Source organism: Cynoglossus semilaevis, chromosome 8 (assembly GCF_000523025.1).
Source record: "Cynoglossus semilaevis isolate Cse_v1.0 chromosome 8, Cse_v1.0, whole genome shotgun sequence".
NCBI classification, from domain to species: domain Eukaryota; kingdom Metazoa; phylum Chordata; class Actinopteri; order Pleuronectiformes; family Cynoglossidae; genus Cynoglossus; species Cynoglossus semilaevis.
The window spans coordinates 12,130,858-12,152,663 of NC_024314.1; the positions used below are offsets into that span (position 1 = coordinate 12,130,858).

The 21,806-nt window shown below is 38.8% G+C and overlaps 1 protein-coding gene and 1 long non-coding RNA gene across 2 annotated transcripts; both read right to left on the minus strand.

The window, feature by feature from the left end:
* Window positions 1–1,442: 1,442 nt before the first annotated feature.
* Window positions 1,443–11,027, minus strand: LOC107988907 (uncharacterized). The gene is made up of 4 exons (XR_001760454.2): window positions 10,782–11,027; window positions 6,456–6,526; window positions 4,789–4,968; window positions 1,443–4,605 (listed from the first exon to the last, which is right to left on the minus strand). It is a non-coding gene; the product is annotated as an uncharacterized LOC107988907 (long non-coding RNA).
* A 556-nt stretch (window positions 11,028–11,583) lies between these two features.
* ubtd1b (ubiquitin domain containing 1b) lies at window positions 11,584–21,773 on the minus strand. The gene is made up of 4 exons (XM_008314806.3): window positions 21,061–21,773; window positions 16,214–16,441; window positions 15,960–16,117; window positions 11,584–15,690 (listed from the first exon to the last, which is right to left on the minus strand). Exons 1-4 carry the CDS (start codon window positions 21,140–21,142, stop codon window positions 15,439–15,441), a joined length of 720 nt encoding a protein of 239 aa, XP_008313028.1. The 5' UTR covers window positions 21,143–21,773; the 3' UTR covers window positions 11,584–15,438.
* Window positions 21,774–21,806: the final 33 nt, after the last annotated feature.

Here is a 21,806-nt window from a genome sequence, read left to right on the forward strand (position 1 = left end):
TTTGATTTTTACTGGCAAAGCTACATTTACAAAAGTTCCCCCCCGACCCCTCTTGTACAGCAGATACTGTACATTCCTCGTACTATTTCTTCTGGTGGAAACAAATTTCTCCATTGCTGTGAGTTACAGAGATTCCGTTCTCCATTGCTGTGAGTTACAGAGATTTAAATATCTGTCAAAATGTACTCAAAGTTTGTTTTTTTTGCAGGATACTTTTTGTCTATGTCATATTTTTTGTATCTTTTATACAAAATTGTAACCCTTTTACAATTAATTGATACAGTTAAAGTATCAGGGATGTGTACAGATGTTAGAGGAGTTGTTTTTTGAATGTTAGGTAGGTTGATTTTTTTTTTGAGGCTTTGGATTTTGTCCTTTCCCCCCTCCCAATGAATTTAGAATTAAGCATCACATATATATTTTAACTGTTTTGTGTCTGCGCACATAGACTGCTGAAATAGTACAGTATCAGGATCTTGCAAGGTACAAAATCAGGCAAAATCAGGTTCACAAACATCTCTCCTTACCTATTTTTCCTGTAATGTTTTTTTAAATACCAGTTTATATATATGTGTGTGTGTGTGTGTGTGTGTGTGTGTGTGTGATTGTGTGTGTGTGTGTGTGTTTCTATTGTCTTCAGTTCGTCATCACCGGTCACATTGCAGGTCACAGTGCAACTGCAGGGCAGTTCAACTAATTTATTTTACTCCCCGTGAGAAACAGAGGAGAGTACTTGAATATCGACAAGGTGTCCAACCACCGAGACGGACACTGTGCGCAGATTTTAAACAAACACAACAGCTAACCAGCTACATTTTTTATATGTATTTACCAGCATTTCTTCAGCTACTCTGAATCTACAGGTACTGATCTGACTTTTACCTTTTAACAATTTATTATCTTTAAGCTGTAAATGCAAAAATCAATTTTTATGTCAATTTATTTGTATTTTTCACGCTCAAAGATGTAGCTACCAGAGGCTACGTGCTAGTTTGATCAAGAGATTTTGATTTCCACTTCTGGAAATATTTCTTATTTCCAAACTTTCTGGAGTTCTTTACTATGATTTTGAATGAGTTATTTCAATGTATGTCATTCGGTTACGTCCTGTACTGTACCTGAAAAAATACTCAATATAGACTCAATACTCCTCCAAGAAACAACAGCATAAATGAAGTTCATCTGGAATTAACACTAAACTATAAAGGCATTAAGTAAAGAGCAAAAATCAAATTTATTGTGCCTAAAAATATTAATTATTTATTAGAATTTAAACCCAAAAATACAGTCATTCCAATTCAATTTCAATGTGACTCAGGATTAAACCAACCCTAAATAAACCAGTTCAGTTAAAAATATAAAAAGTGGACCTTTTTTAAAGTGTTTTTAAAGTGAACCTGTGTTAAAGCAACATTTTGCTTTCACATCTGCAGCCATTATCACTGTCACATCTGAGAGGAGCACAGATTCCTTTGTTTACTTGTGTATAAACGGCAGTAATACAGCAAATATGACAGACGTATTTGATTTAATTTTTGTGATTTTGACATGATTTCTTCCTTACAGTATCAATAAAGAATGATTTCCAGGCTTCTCCACAAGGGGTTCTGTCCATTTTTTAAAGTCTGTGAGCAACAATCTTAACACAAAAAATATATAATTCTGTCTGTGCGTTTGATTATAAAATGACTTTTCTTCCACAAAACTTTATTAAACTCCACTGCGAGTCAACTGTCTAATAAAAATCATGCGTCTTTAGTCAAATGAATTAAATACAACTCCACAGAATGACGCAGACACACAAACAACATCAGTCTACTGCCTGCTATTTACATCAGTGCCTGGTAATAACAAGGTCCGTGCATCCAGAGATTGATGCGGAGAGGAGGAAATAGCACAACACAATTTAACTGGACCCATGCAGACATGACCCAACAACAACACGTCTGTAATTGTCACATCTCTGTTGCTGCTGTCGCGATTATTTATATCTGCCAGCCTTTTGGAATCCTTGTTTTTCACCATCCCCATCCAAAGTTTCTTTGCAGGAGAAATGCATTTATTGCATTAATTGCACTTCTACCACAAACACCATGTTAAGAAATTTCCAAACAAACAAGGTAACAACTGGCTAAGTATTTACAATCATCATGAATCCATTACCAGAAAGTAGAAGAATTCAATATGTTAGCACAAAGATGACAAGAAGTTACGTAAGAAGAGCTAAATCCAAGCCAGACTTTTTTAAATGATCCAGGTGGTGGTTAAGAAGAAGGACCAGGGCAAACATGAATTCTATATTTAAAACAATAACCTGGACACCTACACTGTTCACAAGGATGAGTCAGACCAGGTCATCAGACTGATCTGATCTGATCTGATCGTCCTCCACAGACACAGTTTTTTCCCTTAGTCATAACATCATCAGTGTTGGAAAATCACTGAGGAACTGAGAGAGTTTTGGTCCAGAGATGATGCAAAGAGGGTGTAACCAGATTTTTAGAAAATGTTTTGTTTTTTTTAACTGAGCCCCTCTTAAACAGTGTTTCTACTTTTATTAATTAAAATATTTCTCCAGAAAAATGCAAAATATCTTCTCCCTTTTTCCTGGTCTGATTATTAAAGGTTTAAGTAAATGACTGACCTACAGATGTGAAGAAGGGAGGAACTGCACCAAGTTTTCTAAGATTATTTTCCACTGTAAAGACATCATTGTGAGTTTTTTTTTCTTCCCATGCTGAGGGTCAGAAAGAGTGGATATGGTTATAAAAACCTACGTCCAACAGGCCAAAAAACCACCAGAGTGCTTACAGGACAGCTTTCCATCTTTCCAGTGACTGTTTGCTCTCACACCAGCCGTAACCCTGGAAACCAGGGGCATCAAAATACAGGCACAATGACAAATACCAGCATCTGTGTGTGTGTGTGTGTCGGGTCAGTGAGGTTCAGTCTGGGTGGTAATGTGAGACCAAGATGAAACAGTCAGTCATCAGCACATTCCTATAGACCTCAAGTTTTCTTCAGCTGAAGGATGCAAGGAAGGAAAGAAGGAAGGAAGGAGGATGAGGACTCTCTTTGTCTTTCTCTGTCTTTCGTTCCTTCTTCCTCCCTTCTTTTCTCCCATACTCTGTAGCTCCCTACCCTTTTTCTATGCTCACCACGTTCCTTCTTACTTTCTTAACATCTTTAATTCTTTCTTTTCTCTTCCCTTCACTTCCTACTTTTTCTCTTTTGCCTCTCACATTCCCCTTATCCCCTTTTGTTTGTTTCCTTGTCTCCTTTCTTGCCCCCTTTCCATGCCACTCTCTTTACTTTTGTCTTTCTCCATTTTTCTCTGCCTCTAAATTTTCTTTTCCTTTCCTTTTAACTCTCCTTTCACCTTTCCCTGTCCCGTTTTTCTCCACCTCTTATATTTTTGTCTTCTCCCATCCTTCACGTCTCCTTCCTTCATTCTAACATATTCCCTTTATTCTAACATTTGTTTCTCCTTATCTTCACACCTATCTTTGGAGCCATCTTCTTCTTTCTTTTCTTAGTCCTATTCCTTTTCTCTCTCAGATTAATGAACACCGTCTGTATGTGAGGTACCCCTCCCCACACACACACACACACACACAACTCTGATCCATGATGAGACAACAACAGCCTCCACCTCCCACCAGAGCAGCATATATGTCTGTATAGCTTTTGTATAATTACATGTTTCATGGGGACTTTGCACAAATCTGCAGCCTGGTCTGCTGCATGACAGTGGTGGATGCAGGAATTCACTCCCCACAAATATGGTCTGAGTATCTGTGAACCAGACTAGCAGCAGAGGGCAGACTGAGGAGGACTGGCTGTGATATGGCCTTCAACTAGAGACATTTACACCAAGGTCTGCACCCAGTTGTTCAATGAGACAAATCAGGAATTACTCTGCAGATTAAAGGTCAGAATAAGTAGGTTTGGGGTGAAAACAAGGACAAAGTTGATCATTGTTAACAAAGCACCACCTGAAGCAGTTAAAGTCCTTATACCCTGTATAAGGTTTGGGTACAATAGTACAGTTACTACTCACGTCCCCAAAAATATGATTCGTTTTATTCACTCACTCAAACATGTTACATTTTTAGTTACTTCTTGCATTTTTTCTGGCAGAAATAAAGTAATTTACCAAAAAAATGTTGGTACCTTTCAGCTGCCTTAAAGTCACACTTTAAGATTTCCCACAATAGCTTAGGGGTCTGAATAGCATTTGGCAATAACCCTCCTAGTGATGTGTGTGATCCAACAATATCTTTGTTTTTGTATGAATGCTAACACTTATGGCAACTGACCCTGTCCAATTCTGTTAGCTAGCTGTATATTTTTAAGACTTTAGAGGATTTATTAAAAGCCGCTATCATGAGAAATTCAAGTGTAATTCAAACATTTCTGGGGCATTTTGCCCTGAGCCGCACTAATTTCTGACCTTGCCGTGTGGGAAAATCCCAGCTGTGCTTGGTTCTGCCATCGCCTCTGTTGTGTCCTGTGTCTGAGTGAAGGACAGACAGCTCGTCTGCTTCACTTTTTCTTTTCTCTGATTCAGCTCATCCTCTTCGACATACCACATCCTCCTCTGCTCTGCATGGGGAAGAAAAAGAAAAATTAGAGTCCATGGTTCATATCCAGCTGGACCTGAAAATGATGGGGTCCATCCAGTCTGCAGTAAATTCATTACCAACCACAGAAACAGATTTTGAATATTCCCCTAAGCACAAAAAGTGTTTCCATTTACATTGAGCCGTTAATGACACTTTGATTCACCACAATTTATTGACGTTTCCAGAGCTGAAATGGATGCTTGGATTCACTCGACTGCAGGTCCAACAGTGACATCTTCGTTTGCATTTCTCTCTGACGGGATTTTTCGGAAAAGGTCAAAGGGTCGCCATCAATCTTGGACAGTGGAATCTTGAATATAGCCAGTAATGAATGCCACACAGCCTTGAAGAAAGAAAGAATTTGGGTAAATGTAATTGAAGAGAGTCATTTTCTCCATTAGCAACCAGAAAGAAGCATGAAGAATATACTCCAGTCTTCTGGCTCACTTTTCCAAAACAGTCAATCAGTGACAGGACCCCCTGCTACAACCACAGGACAATGGACAAATAATGATTATACTGCTATGTAGTTGATCTTGTTTTGGTTAATTTCCTAAATAGAACTTTGTTTTTATTAAAACCAGCCATGCAGCAGCACAATGAGCATGAAAAACATGCCCAAACATGCAGAGTTAGTGTAAGTGCTCACTCTAAATTGACTGCAATAATATATGGGATGGACTGGCCATCAGTCCAGAATTGAATCCCACCCCTGCAAGAAAAGGTTGGAATTGGCTTCAGCTACCCGTGCAAACATGAAAGATGTTATATGGATGTTAAAGTTTTGTTTTTCTCTCCAAGGTATTTCACATGGTGTTACTTCTAACATCTACTGAGAAAAGAAAAACAAACGTCCTGCTCTGTAGATAAGATGACACCTCAGATGAACACCTCCATGTTGCCTGTGAGGCTGCGACTGCCTCAAATGTCTTTTATAAGGTGGATGCAGCCACAGTGTAAGTTCGACTGCTGAGCCCTGAAAAGGATCACAGTTCTGTGATGCTAACGTGGCACCAGCAGAGGCCCTAGCCACCCCTTGCCCCACAAACACACACGTACACACATACACACACACACACAAACATAAACACACATACACACATCCCCCTCCTCCACACTTCCTCTCTCTTGCTGCCAAGCCAGCACCAGTGCTCAGGCCCCAAGGACAACATGTGAGGCACCAAATCCCCACCTCCACCTCTTCATCTCCTCCTCCTCCTCCACCTCTTCCACCCACATCTCCCTCTGTAAAACCGTTTTTGAACTTTTGGCTCTTTATCAACTGCACACACTGTAGAAGTGAAGCCTGTCTGCCTCATGTTACGGTCTTTGGGCATTAAACAGTAGCAAAGAAACGAATTAAATGTTCCAAACTGTTCCTGAGGAACAATAGAGCTTGTTTGTAAAAATGTGAATTCCAGCAACTGAGCTGTTTTTACAGCGAGAATCCAGTTTGACGCAGACTGTCTACAGTCAGGATAAATGCACCTCTCACTTTAACAACCACAGCATTTACCCCCTCCCCCTGTCCCTCCACCCCCATCCCAACATCCTGGCATTTGCCCAGGACGTTGGTCAGTACAAGATAAACAGAGATGCACAGCTTGATCAGAGACTACACACGTTGAGCTTCTACATGGGGGTCAAGAGAAATGAAGACAATCTGGATTTCAAGGAGATTTGAAGCAGTATCCTGGAACCACCAACGCCTGGTCACAAAATCTGTGACTCCCACATGGTTCATTCATCTTCTACTGCCTAATAGTTTCTCAGTGTCGCAGAGAAGCTGGAACCAATCCCAGTAAGCATGGGGTGAAGACAGGGCACAACCTGGAAAGTTCCATTACAGGGCCTCACGTGGAGAAGATCAACTTTTCACAGCCAACACCTGGACAGAACCCCTGAAACAAGAAAAGTTACAGTTACAGAGTCACTGTTAGGACTGTGCTTAATCAACATTCAAACAGCCAACTATGAGGACAATAAATACGCAAGAAATATGTTTTTATATTGTAGATATAAGAATGATTAAAAAAAATACACAACACTTCCTTTTTTTCTTTTCAATTTCTTACTAGGGACTAAGAAATGAAAATCTTTTCACAACATAACATTAAAAGTCAAAACCTTTGGTACTACATTAAAAGCCCCGTGTGTTGGCAAGAACAAAGACAGTGACGTGAACAAACTCAAAGCACGGTGGAAACATTATCACTAATGTTAAGAAACCAGGACAACACTAAAACACTGTTGTACTCTACTTTGGTTCTCATCCAAAAATATGTGCTCATGTGCAATATTATTTTTCCAAATTCTCTGGATAATGTACATTTCAGAACTCATGTCCTGTAATCACATGACCTTGGTGCTTTTTTACTTCTCATAGGAAACAAATGGAGGAGAACTCTCCGTCTCATGAAACCCTATCTGGTATTTAACCGCTTTACTCCAATTAGGTCGTAATGATTGTTTAGGGTGATGTGAATGTTTGGACCCTGTTTGAACAATGCTGTAATTTGGTGGCGACTGACTATTGTGTAGTGAAGAAAAAATGTTATTTATTTAGGGGAAAACTTAAACAATGGCTGCACACAAACTTTACTGCTTTTTAATGACAGATCTGATGTAATATTTAGTGGTAGACAGAAACTCAAAATTAGGCGCCTCCTCAGTGAGGAGGTATTACTATGTCAGCAGCAGAACTGTGCTACGCTAGCAATTGTCATAGCTTCATCAAGTACACACATGCATTTTTTTGTTATGGTAGAAATAGCGTACATTGGCATTAAACACAACTAAATTAACAGAATATTAGCCGTGGAGTTTTTTGTACAACCTTCAAAATAACACGTGAAATGAAATAAATGCAATCCCGAGAAATCTTCTCTCTATTTTCATGCTTTTCCTGATGATAACTACCTTTGTTCAGATGGAGTGGAGTGAAGGTCAAATGTAATGATGCTCCATGATTGGAGTTTCTCTAATGTCTCCATTTAAGATGATTTAAACTCTTCACTAACATTAACCTCACATGTACATACCATAATAATAACCTCTATTTATAGAGCAGTTAAACAAGAACGCAATTTCTGAAAGCTTTGCACTGATAATGAAAGACTGAGCATAAAGTACATAGGAATAAAAGTTAAAAGTACAGAAGGATAAATCAAAGTTTTTTGTGAACATACTTGACGTCATACTGTGTGGTTTATTTGGAGCAGATTCCTAGAACTTTTATGGTAAGTTTATCGAGTGACGTCAATTTTTAAAAACATTTTTTGTCCAAGCATATGATTACAGGGCAGAGTCTGAAATTAACAGAGGCTAAAAGGCAAAATACCCGTGGAATATTGGCCTGTTATTTTTATGGTTGATTTTTATAATGCCAGGGTAAAGTCTGGAGAAAGGATTGAGATAGCTATGGCAAAATCTGGATGAAAAAAACATTCAGCAACACACCCAGAATGACACACTACTGAAAGTTGTTTAGGAATTTATAGTGAAATCTCTAAAACGACTGTAAAATGGAGGCAAGACTAACTCTTAGCTCAAAGTTAGCAAAAGTTATTGTAAACCGGTAGCTGGAGGTTGAAAGAGAAAGAAAGATCCAAAAGTTGCAAAGTAAATTTACCACAAAACATTAGTTAAATGCTGGAAGAGAAAGAGAGCCAAAAAAGGAAAACTTCCATACATTATGTTAGCCCCAAAATATTTACGTAAGTTAGTTACGTAAAATAAAGTTAGTAAAATGGTGTCACAATGTTCCATAAACTTAAAGACAGACCAAAAAAATTTTTTTAAAAATTTAAAATTTAAAAGAAGTTTAGAAAATTAGCCAATTGTGTAGTAAAATAAGGCTGAAAATGAACTACAGATGTATAAATAAATGTTAGCCATAAGAAACGCTAGACAGGCTATAGACAAGGGGTGAGAAAAACTATTGACTGACTGTTATCATTTTCGTACACAATAGACAACCTCAAAATAGCCAAATTTTAGCTAAACAACAGAAAACAGAATAAAAAAGGAAAAATAAAGATAAACATTTATAACTCTTATAAAATATTTTCTTCTTGTTTAAGGAGTTAATTTTGAGGTGATGTGCTATTTTTGGTCAAAATTAGCAGTACTTATTCCTACAGTCAAATATCAGTTCTGTAACAGTTCTCCAGACTGACCTTTCCATTTTTCTCCACCATGGGAAAATATCTTATAACTACCTCAAATACCCCTGAGGCCTGAGGGAGATTCTTCTAAGCTACAACCTGCTACAGTAAAAGCTCAGCGGTAAACCAACAATTACACCTGAGCTTCAACACAGCCTCCTGACTGGCTGCTGGGCCGTGGGGAGATGGTTGCACCGGATCTAGGGTTCCAGTGCAGCCGTGCACCTGCAGCATGTTTGTGTTTGTATGTATATTTCCATACATTTGTCCAGGTTTGACTGACCTATCTGCGACATTTGTCTACTGTAAGTGATGCTAAGCTTCACTGGAGAGTTGTTGTTGTTTATGTCAGTGACCGTTCACTAATCTGTTGCACTAAGTTACAGGAACTGGGGGTCATCCATGAGTAATCAGGACTTTTCTTGGGTGATAAATATAGAACACTGTTATGCAAAGCAGACTTTTCTCCAGAATAGGAGATGAGTAAAGGGAAAATCCTCTCAGCGCCAGCGTTAGAGGATTGTAATCCTCAGACTCCATCCACTTACCTAATGTTCACCTGATGCTCACCTAAACCTGGCCTAATGCTGTAGTGTGTATGTGAGTCAGCTACAGTAGTACTGTCTACAGTAAACTGTAACCATGACCTGTGTCACCACATGACCTGAAAGACTACATCGCAGTGGGAGAAAACGGAGTATGTATCTGGTTATAGGGTTAATCACAAATGTCCAGACGGTTACAAACACAGTGCCTCAGCTAACCATCAAAAGCAATTGGAGTGGAAGACAAGTTAGCTTGGGTAAAGCTAAATTCACACAACTATCACAAGCAATAGTTATTGTGGGATTAGTAAGAGCACATAGGTTTAGCTTTTGTATATAATTATGTTTTGCACACCTTTATGCTTCATACTGGTTCAAAATATCAATACAAGTGCAATTCAACAAGAGCAGCTTCTGAAGGAGACACCACCGTGTAGAGAATCCCTAGAAGCTAACTAACAACATCCCAAATTATTGTTAGCATATGGATAATAAACAACCATAGCTAATAAATGAAAAACATCTGTCCTCATGCTTTAAAGTTGGTGTGTAACTATACACTGCACGTACCGTGTTTGTAAGTAATATGAAACATTTCAGTGAAGGACTTTGCAGATCTTTTGGGAGGATTAGAATTAAAACTTCATGACATCCACTGCACAAAGAGGGAAAACAGAGGGAAAAAAGCAAACAGGAAAGTCAAGCCCAAATCTATGATTTTCATAAACCAGATTGAGTGAAATCCAGAGTGAAATGAAATTACAAGCCCGGCTGGGACATTGTTATGACCCCCAGAGACAAGAGCCTCTATAGTTAAAGCCCCCGGAGTCTCTGCCTGTGGCGTCAGGGTCACCCTGGGACCATTGCTACAGAAGGGAGGTTGGAAAGAGGAGTTGTTGAGGAGGCTACACGTGGGAGAGCGACCGCAAACTGTGTGAAACACACATTGTGAAACTGCACCGTCAATAGGGGCTTTTTCCAGGCCCTAAAGGAGAAGCAAAATCAAGTTCTTTTTTCTTAGGAAGCCCTGTCTCCCTCACGTGATTTATGAGACCGATTATGTACACTATAATAACAATACTAAGAACGGCATGTAGAAATACCTTGATTTAGCTTTAGCTTAGATTTTATAAAGATAACTGTTTGTCTGAATGTAGTTACATTGTTTTTTTTTTTTACTTTGAGCTAAATTACGGCCAGATTAGCAACACTTTGAGCTAATTTTTTTTATATAAATTAAACTAAATGTTATTTGTTAATGTAATTTTCTATTTAATGTATTTTTACATGGCTAACATTAGCGTTACTAGCTTTCTAGAACTAACTTTTTCCTATATTTAATATGAATTATATGCGGCTAGTTTTAAAAAATATATACACATTTCTAAAATTACATTTTTAATTATAATGAAAATTACTTTAAATAAATAAAATTTTGGCCGTACCTTGTCAATTCTCCAAGTACGTTCAGTTCTCTATCCAGGTGTCTGAAAACTCACCCTGATAATTGCACAGGAGCACAGTACCCTCTAGTGGTAAAACTGCGTCAATACAGTTACATGAGTTTGGTTACGTTTTTTTTTTTTTTTTTCATATCTGATTCAACTGTACGAGTGCTTGCAGAACTGTCTGGCTTGCGTAGCTGAAAGTTTGACATACTCACCTGAAACTTAAAGGTGAGTATCGGAAACGTTTATTTTTTATTTATTTCTATCTATATATAACTATAATATATAACGTATATATAACTATTTTTTACTTATATGTAAGATGAATTTTATGTCTGCGTGTAGTTTTTTTTTTTATAAAACAATTACAGATGGAATTAAGCAGCAATTTAATCAGAATTTTACTTTTTTTAATAAATAAACAACATTTTGGCCGAACCTCGTCTCCTCTAAGATCTCTATCCAGGCGTCTGAAAACTCACCGTGATAATTTTATTCATTTATTATTTATTTTGCCTTTTCTGACTCAATAGTACAAAGTTTCTGATGCTCACAATAACCTTACAGATGAGCACCAGAAACGTTTTTTCCCATGTCCTTTAAGGGGCTCCGTACAATCGAGGACAAAAAAATGGACAAAAATGTTTTTTTTTAAAAAATGCATTAACTACTACATCTTTTAGCAAGAGTTTATTTTAATTTAACAATTTTTAAACATTTTTAAAGGTGACCAGCAGATAAATTAACACATGGTAAAATAATCTGTGTCAAGTATCATCAAGAAACAACCATAAGACAACTAAATTGTTTATTTAAGTAAATATACAGATTCTTTTATTACAACAAATACTCTGTGATATAGAAAGAATAAAATAGAAAAATATTGTTTTTGTTTGAGACAGCAACAATCTCAATGTAATGACTTCTGGAACATTTTATTGACCGTCATATCTTGTCTGAAGGATTTAAAAGAAAAATATTTCTACTGTCTTTTATTGGTGTGATTCAATCATATTTGTGAATTTTTTTTTTATTAAAAACTCTGCCACTCCTTTGATGGCTACTGCAATATTCTTTTTGTTATGTTTATACATCATATTGAATTGTATTAATAACAATAACATCCATTCACTACTGTCTAGTGTGCTAAAAAGGAAGGGACATCTATATCAATAATTTAAAAAAAATAATAATTTGCTAACAAACTCATTTGCTACATTTGTCATTGTGGTATAGGTTGAGAAAAAAATAAAACTAAAGCTTCAGTTAGAAAAATATCAAGTTGGAGAAACGGCACATTCATCCTGGAACGACACTCAGTTGTAGCTTCTATAAGTTACTTATGACGTTCTTTATACACTTGCTGGTAGGAGAGAGGTTGGCTTTGCTACAGTGCAAAATGAGAGTTTTGTGGGCTGTGTGTAAGAAATAGATGCGGCCAACAGGTTGCAAAAGTGGCTCACTTTGTTCGACAGAAGGGAATTCAGAGAAAATGTGGCTTTTTATGACTGGTTTTAAAGTTGTAAATAAACAATTCTGAGAAGAGTCAACAGTCTTGATCTCTAGTTTCTGGCCTGTCACATTGATCAGAATTTCTTTTTGCAAATTATTGGACGCTGTGTGTGACTAACAGTAACGCGGCTACATGCAGACTTTGCTGTTAGACTCCTAACATGAAGTTGTTTTGCAATTGAATGACTTCATCCATTTCTCCTGAAGCTTTTATAACGTTAACGTGTTATATGTTCAAAAAGGCGATCAGAAGGCCTTTAAGGAACTTATCTGGAGATGGATATTTATACGTAAATGTGGGAACAAATGAAAGTCTGTAAGAGGGCCAAGATGATAAATAACAGAGACAAACACATGAACCACAGTTTGTACCTGCACTAGTTATATCTTTAGAGTCACAGAGGTCAGCTGTAGGCTGAAGGTACTGCATGTACTGTACAGAGAAATGTGCTTGTCCGGGTTTGGATCAGCAGGTAAGATAACAGGGAGTAAAGGGAATTATGTCACACTGCGAAACTGAAAAATGAAAAGATTGGAAGGAACAGATTGGAAGTGAATAAAACCAAACAGCTGTGGTTAAATCTGTGATAGTTTTCAAGCAACAGATGTTGAAAGACATGACCAGTTGATCTCTGGTGAGATAGTTAACTTTGATTTAAGACAGAGCTGTCATCAAGAGTTTATGTCCTGAACTGGAACTTTCACATAATCTTCAGCTTCATTCCAATTTAGAGAAAAACACAACATAAAGGTTGGAATTAAAACAAGACAGCCCAAAAGCACTCTGAAAATAAGACCATAAACTACTTTATGGAAAGTGTTTTCATGCTTTATAAGTTAAAGCCTTTCTCTCCTCACCAGCTGGATCTGTCCAAGCAGTGGTGGCTTGGTAGTTAATGAAGTGGACTTGGGTCCATCAGCTGCCTAGTTACCACTGAGGTGCACTGACATGGCACTGTCCCCACACCCTGCTACCTTTGGTGATGGGTTAAAAGCAGATGTCACATTTTGTTGTCAGTTGTGTCACAATGACAAGTAATGAATTCACCTCATTTCTTACATGTAGTCTACGGTACAGACTGGTAGATTCTGACATCTTTGTTTTTAAAGTCATCACTGGAGGCTGTGGGAGGAAATTGAAGGCTTTAGAAACAATGAGAGGAGCAGGGTTCTTTCTGTATCATCCTTCTCCCAGTGGGGGGATGTGGGGCTAAGTATGCAGGAAGAAGGAGAGACTTAAAAATGCTGGCTGGGATTTTCCTGCTGCTCCTACAGAGACGGGTTCGAAATTAATTTAACGACTGAAGATACGAAAACCAACAGAGCAAAATAATGGAACTGAAACGTTGTTATACATACTTTTAACTTATTACTCCATGTATCTCATTCTTTCTTATGTATTTAAAAAAATGCAGCTGATACTTTAACGCTGGTGTGGATTTTCACACATCGTGTGCAGACGTGACAAGTAATTTAAAGCAATGGTTCTCAAATGGACGGTCAGGAACCCATACTCCCATCAGGTACTGGTATAAAGTTAAGTCTAAAAGTTCTAAGACAAAATTAACGGTTTATGAAAATCCATCACAGTCCTCGTTTCTTTCAAATGTTCCACTGAAAAAGACAAAAACAAATTTCATTTAATCTTTCATTGGGAGGCCTGAAACACTGGGACAATAATTAATTATAGCTCCCTCTGGTGGTCTGGAAGAGTTAGTCTCACCTTGACAACATGAAATGGACGGTGCTGTTAGTGAGACTGGTAAAACTGAGAGGTATCATGGGGGTACTTATAACTTTAGCAAAAACACACACTGATGTTTTTTTTCTTAGGAAAAATTACAAAAGAAGGCAATAGTTACAGCTCAGGTCGATCCAAGACTTCCTGACTAAAACACTTCTTAGGGCTTAGCTTAGTGGTAAAACTAACACGTGCCGGGACACTGACCAACACCTTTGTGTTTCACTGTGTAGAAGGCACACAACAACCACAATAAAGCAAAGAAATAATCTTCAAAATGTGCAAAAAAGCTCAATTGACAATATTTCCTCAGTAAAAGAAACAAAATTCAGGGGTAACCAGTAAAGTCAGGGCTCGTCTTCTCCCTCATTGCTTTCTCCTCCCACCTCCTGTGTCTATGGAAGAGAACGTGTTTGTCCAAAGTAGAAATGTGCTCCTTTTTTACTGCGTTTCTTCCGTTGGCACATAGTCACCGTGTGAGCAGAGAAAAGACAGCCGAGGCCGGACAGAGTCCAAGAGTGAAAGGCTGCTCGTTAGCACAAGTTCTGCTTTCATGTTAAATAGTTCAAAGTGACAAAAACACTGTGTGGAGGGACAGGGTCTCCACAGGTTGTTAGTGTGCTGATTGGATTCTCTCAAAAACTACAACGACCAGGGATACAATTAAAGAAAGCAGCACTCTAGAGTTTCTCCCTCTCCTACTGTAGTTCTCCCTGTACCTCCAGCATTCATCCAGCATTAAAGGGATCGTTCTGATATTTTGAATGGTGCTTATATGAGGTACTGACATGTTATTGGTAACGTCCTGTACGTGTTGGGACGTTAGGTGTAGTGTTGAAAACATCACAAATTCACCATATCAGGTGACAAACTAGTTAAACTGCAGAAGGCTTTAACAATATCTTATCTATTGTTAAAGTTTTAACTTTTAAGGCCCTAAAGCCTTTTTCGACATTCGTGTCTCCTTGGGTAAAACTCACTCTTTCATTCAAAAGTCAGTAGAGCGTTAGTTAGTGACTTCTTTGTTTAAATTATGTTGTGTTTATCCATCTAAGTGAATTAAACGCATTTATCGAGTAATCTGTAGATAAGGCAGCCGTTGTGTCACCACAAGCTAAGAGGTTTTTTTTCTATTTAGTTCAGCAAAAGTCAGTTTAAATCCAGAACAAAAACACGTTCTGAAACTGACAATTCAGTTTTTCTTTGCCTCAGTTCAAACATACAGCACTGGCTACAGCCCATAAAGTGGGACACGGCTTTGGGCTGGTTCCTGAACTTTGTTCGTACCTCAAACAAACAAACACCAGAAAATCTGGACTGCCACTTTAACAGGCACTGTGGTCTTTGTTGTAATGTCCGTCACCCTCACACCATCCTTGCAGTTGAACGACTTCTCCTCAGCTATTCAGACAAAGTGGGCGGGGTCTTGTGGGCTTGTAGAGCCTGAGGGTTGACAATGACCTGGATAACAAAGTCCTTCTGGATCTTAGTGTCCTGCAGCCGGGTTTTGTCTGGCAGCAGCTTCCCAGAGAAGAACCAGCGCTGGTGGGTGGCATCAATGTCCTCCTGGGCCTGTAGTTGCTTCTTCAGCTGACCTATGGAGTCGGCCATGCTGGCACTGAGACGTATGTCCTTACCTGAGGACAATCGTACCTGCGGAGGACAAGTTTGAACTTGTTCGTCAAATGAGTACACACACAACAAAAAAAGGGGAGAAACTCAGATTTGAACTCAAGCTCGTAGCATGTGTGGCTTGTAAATTATGAACATTAATGTTGGGGTCTTTACGTTCTAAAGAAGTGTGTCTAATGCAGGTCTGGTGTAGTCTGTACCAGAGAGGTTTGCGTCAAAACCTTATTCCTAAAAAAAAAAAAAAAAAAACACCTGGAAGTATTTCTCTCTGACGTAGGAACCACTAGTACCTTGAGCTGGAACTCTTTCTTAGGTGCTACAGGAGGTTCTGGGCTGTCGTTGGGATCATCATCGCCACGTTCTGAGATGAGGTTGACAGGTGGAGCCAAACAGTAGACAGGCAGTTGGTAGCGGTTACCAAGTTCATCGTAACACTCGGCAAGAGTACCTGGAATATGGAGGTAAGGGAAAAAGAGAACTATTTGGTACCTTATGTCAGCAGCATGAGATTTTGTGCACAGTATTTTTTTTTCTCAGTGCTCACCATGAGGCAGTGTGATACTGGCTCCGTCCACTATAGCCTGGGCCAGCTCATGGTCATTGCACTCCAGTGCTACAGCAGCAGCTTTCAGAGCGTCCCAGATCTCTTTACGACCCTCGAAGGCTGGGGCCGTGTCCCAGAATTCGTCCCTTTTGCTCCGCAGCTGGCCCTCTGTCATCGGGTAGTCGCTCTTCCACTTGGGGCGATCCTTCTTTAGAGGTTCATTCCGTCCTGTGATAGAAACATCTGTTATTAAAAGGTCTCTAGAACCCCACATTTGTGTTGTGCTAGAGTTTTTTTTGTTGTTGTTTTTTTTATCTGTTTCCAGTGACACCAATAGTTCTAATCAGTCACATTTAAATGCAAATAAATATAGAACTAGGCCATTGGACCTCTAGCCACAGCTAATCACTGACCTCACCCAACATTTCTTCTGCTGTCCTAAATATAAAAAACATATCTGGAATGGTGTCGTGTACAATTTCTACTCTGCTTACAACCAGCAAAATGGGCTGGAATGAAAGGATCTAGATGAACCTCAAACATTTAGATGTAATCCACAGAATGCAGACGAGAGACAGATTGATTCACGCATGACACAACGCAGTTTCCGGCGCTTTCATCTCCCAGTAGCGATAAACAGAGCTGCCAGCAGAGAAAGAAATGCTAGCTGTCACCAGAGACAGCGAACATCACACCCCACCCTACAGTGTCATCCCCATCTAAAATTAGGAGGTCATTCAGAGTTTGCAAAATGCATGAAGCATGTTAGGCTAAAGTAACATCTATGTAACCTTACCTTTACTTCCCACCATTAGTGTAAAGGTACAGCCTCCTAAGACACTAGAGTGCTAATTTAGGTAGAGGGCCACACACGTCTATATAAATCTACTAATGAGTGAGGCCTGTTTCGAAACTAACTATTCCCAAAAAAGGCAGCTTCTTTCTGCAGCTTCTTGAGTCAGGTATGAAACAAGCCTCAGCTTATTTGCAAATTGTCTGCAGGGCAGAGGAGCTGAGGAGAGGAGTGACAGGAAATGGAGACGAGCTTGAAGGAGACGCTGCCACATCCAAGAGGGTTCCTTTCTTTCCAACAAATTATTTATAGTGCAGGCGTCTCAGGCAGAGTAATATAGGAGGACGGGGCCTGCTATAGGATTAGCACTTGGGAGCAGCGTGAATCCCAAATGAAACAACTAACCCAGAAGTCACAGGGGAAAAGTGCTGGAAAACTATGTCAAGTATTCTTTCACAAGTATTTGTTCTCGGTTCAGCTGCAAGCAGAAATTTTTTTATCTAGGGGCAACAATGTCGCCATTATCTTTCTTGGCTCTCGCTTTGGGATTTACAAAGTAAAGTTTACAAATCCAAATGATGCAGATGATAATAAACCCATATAGTACACATTTTCAATGGTGAGAGAGCTGCTTTCTCAGAAACAGTTCTGTTAAATAATACTGTTAACATGGCACACTGTTGTGAACAACACTGCGACCTGCTTGAGTTTTATTGTCTCCTCCTGACGTGTGACAGATCTGACTCTGGCTCTTTATCTCTCCCCGACACCTTCTCAGATATCTATCAAGGATATTCTTCACAGAGCCGACAAGCTGCAGTATCAACACCAGCAAACGTGAAAAGAAAAACAGAATTCCCCCATTGTTTTTGGACTCTCTTAGCTCTTATCAATATCTAACTAACTTTGAGCCTGATGCTCTGCAGAATAATGATAATAATAATCATAAGGAGGTGATTAATTACTTTTCTATAAACTCTAAGTAGAACAAAACAAAGACCAGGGACAATGTTATGAACAGGTGCCATTAGAGTGTGTCATATTTATGAACGTTGAGGAGATGAGTCACAAACGAGGCACAAAGTTCACAGGGAGGAATTTTTTGGTGGGGTACGTCAGAACAGAAACAAACAGGTCAGCCATGACCATTAGGGTCCGTCTATGTTTTTAAATTTAAATTCATTACCCTGACGACACAGCGTTTTCCAAAAGGAAATATTTTCTTTTCAACAAGACAAATTTACATTACCTGTTTGCTAATAAAAGTTCCTGATAGAGTTTTGCATGTTAGCAAATGACTATGATCGAAGAAATACTTTGACCTGACAAAAATCCAGTAAAACTGAAGGACTGAAGACAGACGATGTTGGTTTCAAATTCGCCAGTTCAGATAGACTATTTAGTTGTAGCATGTACCAACACAAAACAACAATCAGGAAGCTAAAGCTGGGCTACAAATAAAGTGGATCTTGGGGTAACGCCAGCAGACTGTCTTAGCAAACACATGCAGACAATGACAAGAACTTGTTGGTTCCTTTTCTTACTTCCTGGAAGTTTTTTTCTTCTGATATGTTTAAAGTGCAGCTACTGCTGTTGTATAACAAGAGATGATTAATCTGTTCTCTGGATCACAGTAAGAACCAGCTAGTGTGACCACCAAAACATAGTATTACAGAAATCCATTGTATTAACGTAATAGTCTGTGTCTAAAATAACCTGCTCTCTCTTCAAGGAGTTTTTTTCATTTTTTAACAGAAGCTTCAGAAGCCCATTTTTTATTCTTCCTGTAGTTTTTCACCCACCTCCCAGACAGTAATTATTATAGCCACTACAGCTGCTGTGTTCTATTGTACTTGACCTTTTCCTTTTCACACGGTTCTCTATTAAGGGATTTCTGAGAGGGTTCAGTCCTGTTAAAATAGCCGGCGAATGACGCAGCAGAACACGATGGGACTTGTTCTTTTTGATCAGACTCTAGTGTCACAGGAAGTGTCAAATGATAGCCATCAGGAAAGGATATTATCATGAGTCACCACCACACTCAAAGAAATCTCAGCTGTGAGGGCTTTGATTTTGAATAGGCTGTTCATCACATTGGCAAGAAACAAAAAAAAAAAAGAAAATACTTTAAAGGAGCAGTAAATACAGGATGCTTCTTCCAATTGGATATGGGTTAAAATGTCTCCCTGTTCTCCTCCTATTAATCATTACTGAAAAATCTAGTGTTGTTGTGGTCAACACGAAGACAAATTTTGAATTAGTAAGGGAGAGGGCTAAAAGAATTCTGCATCCTAATGAATAACAGACACTAATATCCTCTGACAGTCTCTGTAAACACAGCTCCACAGCTATGGAAATACTGGAACTAAAACAAAAACATTGATGATTTAGTGTTTTGCCATTATGTCATGAAGATGCTGAAGATCACTGATGTTGCTATCACGCCATGAGACGATTCATCTGTCCGGCGCCTGCATCACTTAGTTTAGTCTAGTTGTAAATAAAACATTTACTCCAGTCATGTATCACAATCAAAACATGTAAAAATAAGTCTTTAAAACAACAGATTTTAACTCTGTTAATCAAGCATAGCTGTGGAACAATCACATTTAGTCATGATTATTGGAGATAAATCAACAATAAATCAAGTATAATATGCAAGAGAAAAACCCAAAACGGATCTTCATAGAGTTGGTGGATTTTACTAGTCTGACACGAGCTTGGCCACTGACCTGAGGTTGAACCTCCACAAACACTTGCTAGACATTGAGACGGTATTTTAAGTTTGACTATGCATTAAAGGGGTTCAGCCTAGACCTGAACCTAGTCTGCTTTAAGGGTCACAGTTATATCCCTCAATGTTGCTAACTGTTCCAAATAACTTTTCCCCAGATCTACTTTGTCACCAGCAGCAGACACAGGACACTCACTGTTGTGGGACTGGATGTAAAGCTTTAAATTGTTGGGCAAGAAAATTACTAGCCTTGTTACAGGTGTAATGTCGGTTGACCAGAGCAGTGTCTAAATAGTGTTTAGCCTCAATGAACTGACAGTAGGTGACAATGAAGTAGGCAGAGGAGTTCTTCTCCTCACAAGGTTCATTTATCCATTCACCTTCCATCATTTAATCTTTTTCAGGGTTTTCAAGGAGCTTGAACCAATCCTATCAGTCATTCAGGTGAGGGCAGGGTATGATCACCACTGCAAACAATATGTCACGAAACGAGGTCTAATCTGCATGATCTATCATCAGGATTTCAAAAATTATGTTAGATAGAATGCATTAGTCAGGTGTCATTATATTATATATGTTTTTATGTCACACTTCACTTTATATCCCTTACTGTGAGAGACATTCTTTGAATAATGATGTATAAAACAGTTGTTTTCCTCAGCTGTGTGACTTTGGGTGTAGAGTTGTCCAGTTTCCACAAAGAAACAAAACAATAGCAAGGAAGGAGGAACCTTCCTTGAAACCTAAGCACAAGAGGTCACTTGATATGCCGGAGTGGACCACATCCAAACACAGTTGGTTGAAACCATGTTTGCACATGTAATATGCAACATAGGGATTCAAGTTTTATTTTAGAAAAAAATCTCCATTTTACTGGTATTCCAATAGTTAATTGTTAATAGCTAACAGACACCTACAGGCAGAGAGCAGCGGAAGAGCACACCATTTTAAACTTAGATTGGTTCAATAAAGTATAATTAGATACTTATTTTATGTAATTTCTAACGTTTAAGTAAAATTTTAGTTCTAAACTACACCTGAAATAAAATAATATATATACTGTATATATCATTCTTATTATTATTGTATATTGCCAATCACTCATTTAAAAGAAACCACGACTGAACTATGACTGAACTCCAGATATTTGCAAACATAAAAACGTGTAGAAAGAAACATTTTGTGGTTTATTCCACTGACAATGAGGTCAGAAGTTAATGTGTGAAGTGTAAATAATGTATTAAAGCATTTTTCACGAAAAGCACTATTCACGCTTTAGTATAACTACTCTGATACGTCTTAGGGAGATGGAGATCTTACCTCCTCGTCCACCGTTCCTGGATGATCCTCGGCTCTGCGAGTCATCCCAGCCCTCCCAATATCTTCCCACACATCCTCCCATGGTCTGACTCCTCAGAACGGATCAAAAAGTCTCAGCAGCCCCACAAAGGCTCCATCATCATCATGACTATAATCATCACGGACGAAAAAATAAGACAGAGTGGCTCGAGGGCTCTATATGTCATCCGTAACTCAATGAACACTAGAGATCGAATTGTGATCTAGACCTGCGGGACGTGACTGGATGCTCGTTAACGACTCCAGAAGACTAAGAGCTCTTGGAAAATATATTTTTTTAAACTGTCAAGAGCAAGAACTTTGCAAAACTTTATGACGTTATAACTCTCACAGAGATGTATTATTATACAACTTGTCTAGACACTTGTCCACCAACAATTTCCTTCCTACATTCCGTCCTCGCTAACAGGCTAACAGGGCCAGTCAGCTAAAGCTACTAAAACAACACCAGCAAACCCATTTTTCCTCAACGCTCACTCTTCCTTGGGTGTTCTAAGTGTAGTTAAACTTTGCTGTACGTCCTTCTCCGTGTACAGCATTAGCTCACAAACGTCGTACCCGGGTTTCGTTTTTTAAATCCCCTAAAACGTTACTTCCCCCTCTGCTATGGAGACGAGTCTATCTGCCGAGCTGCTGCTTCTTCTTCTTCAACAGCGGCAGAAACACTACAGAACTTTTAGACGCGTGCGCTGTTGGGAACACGACGT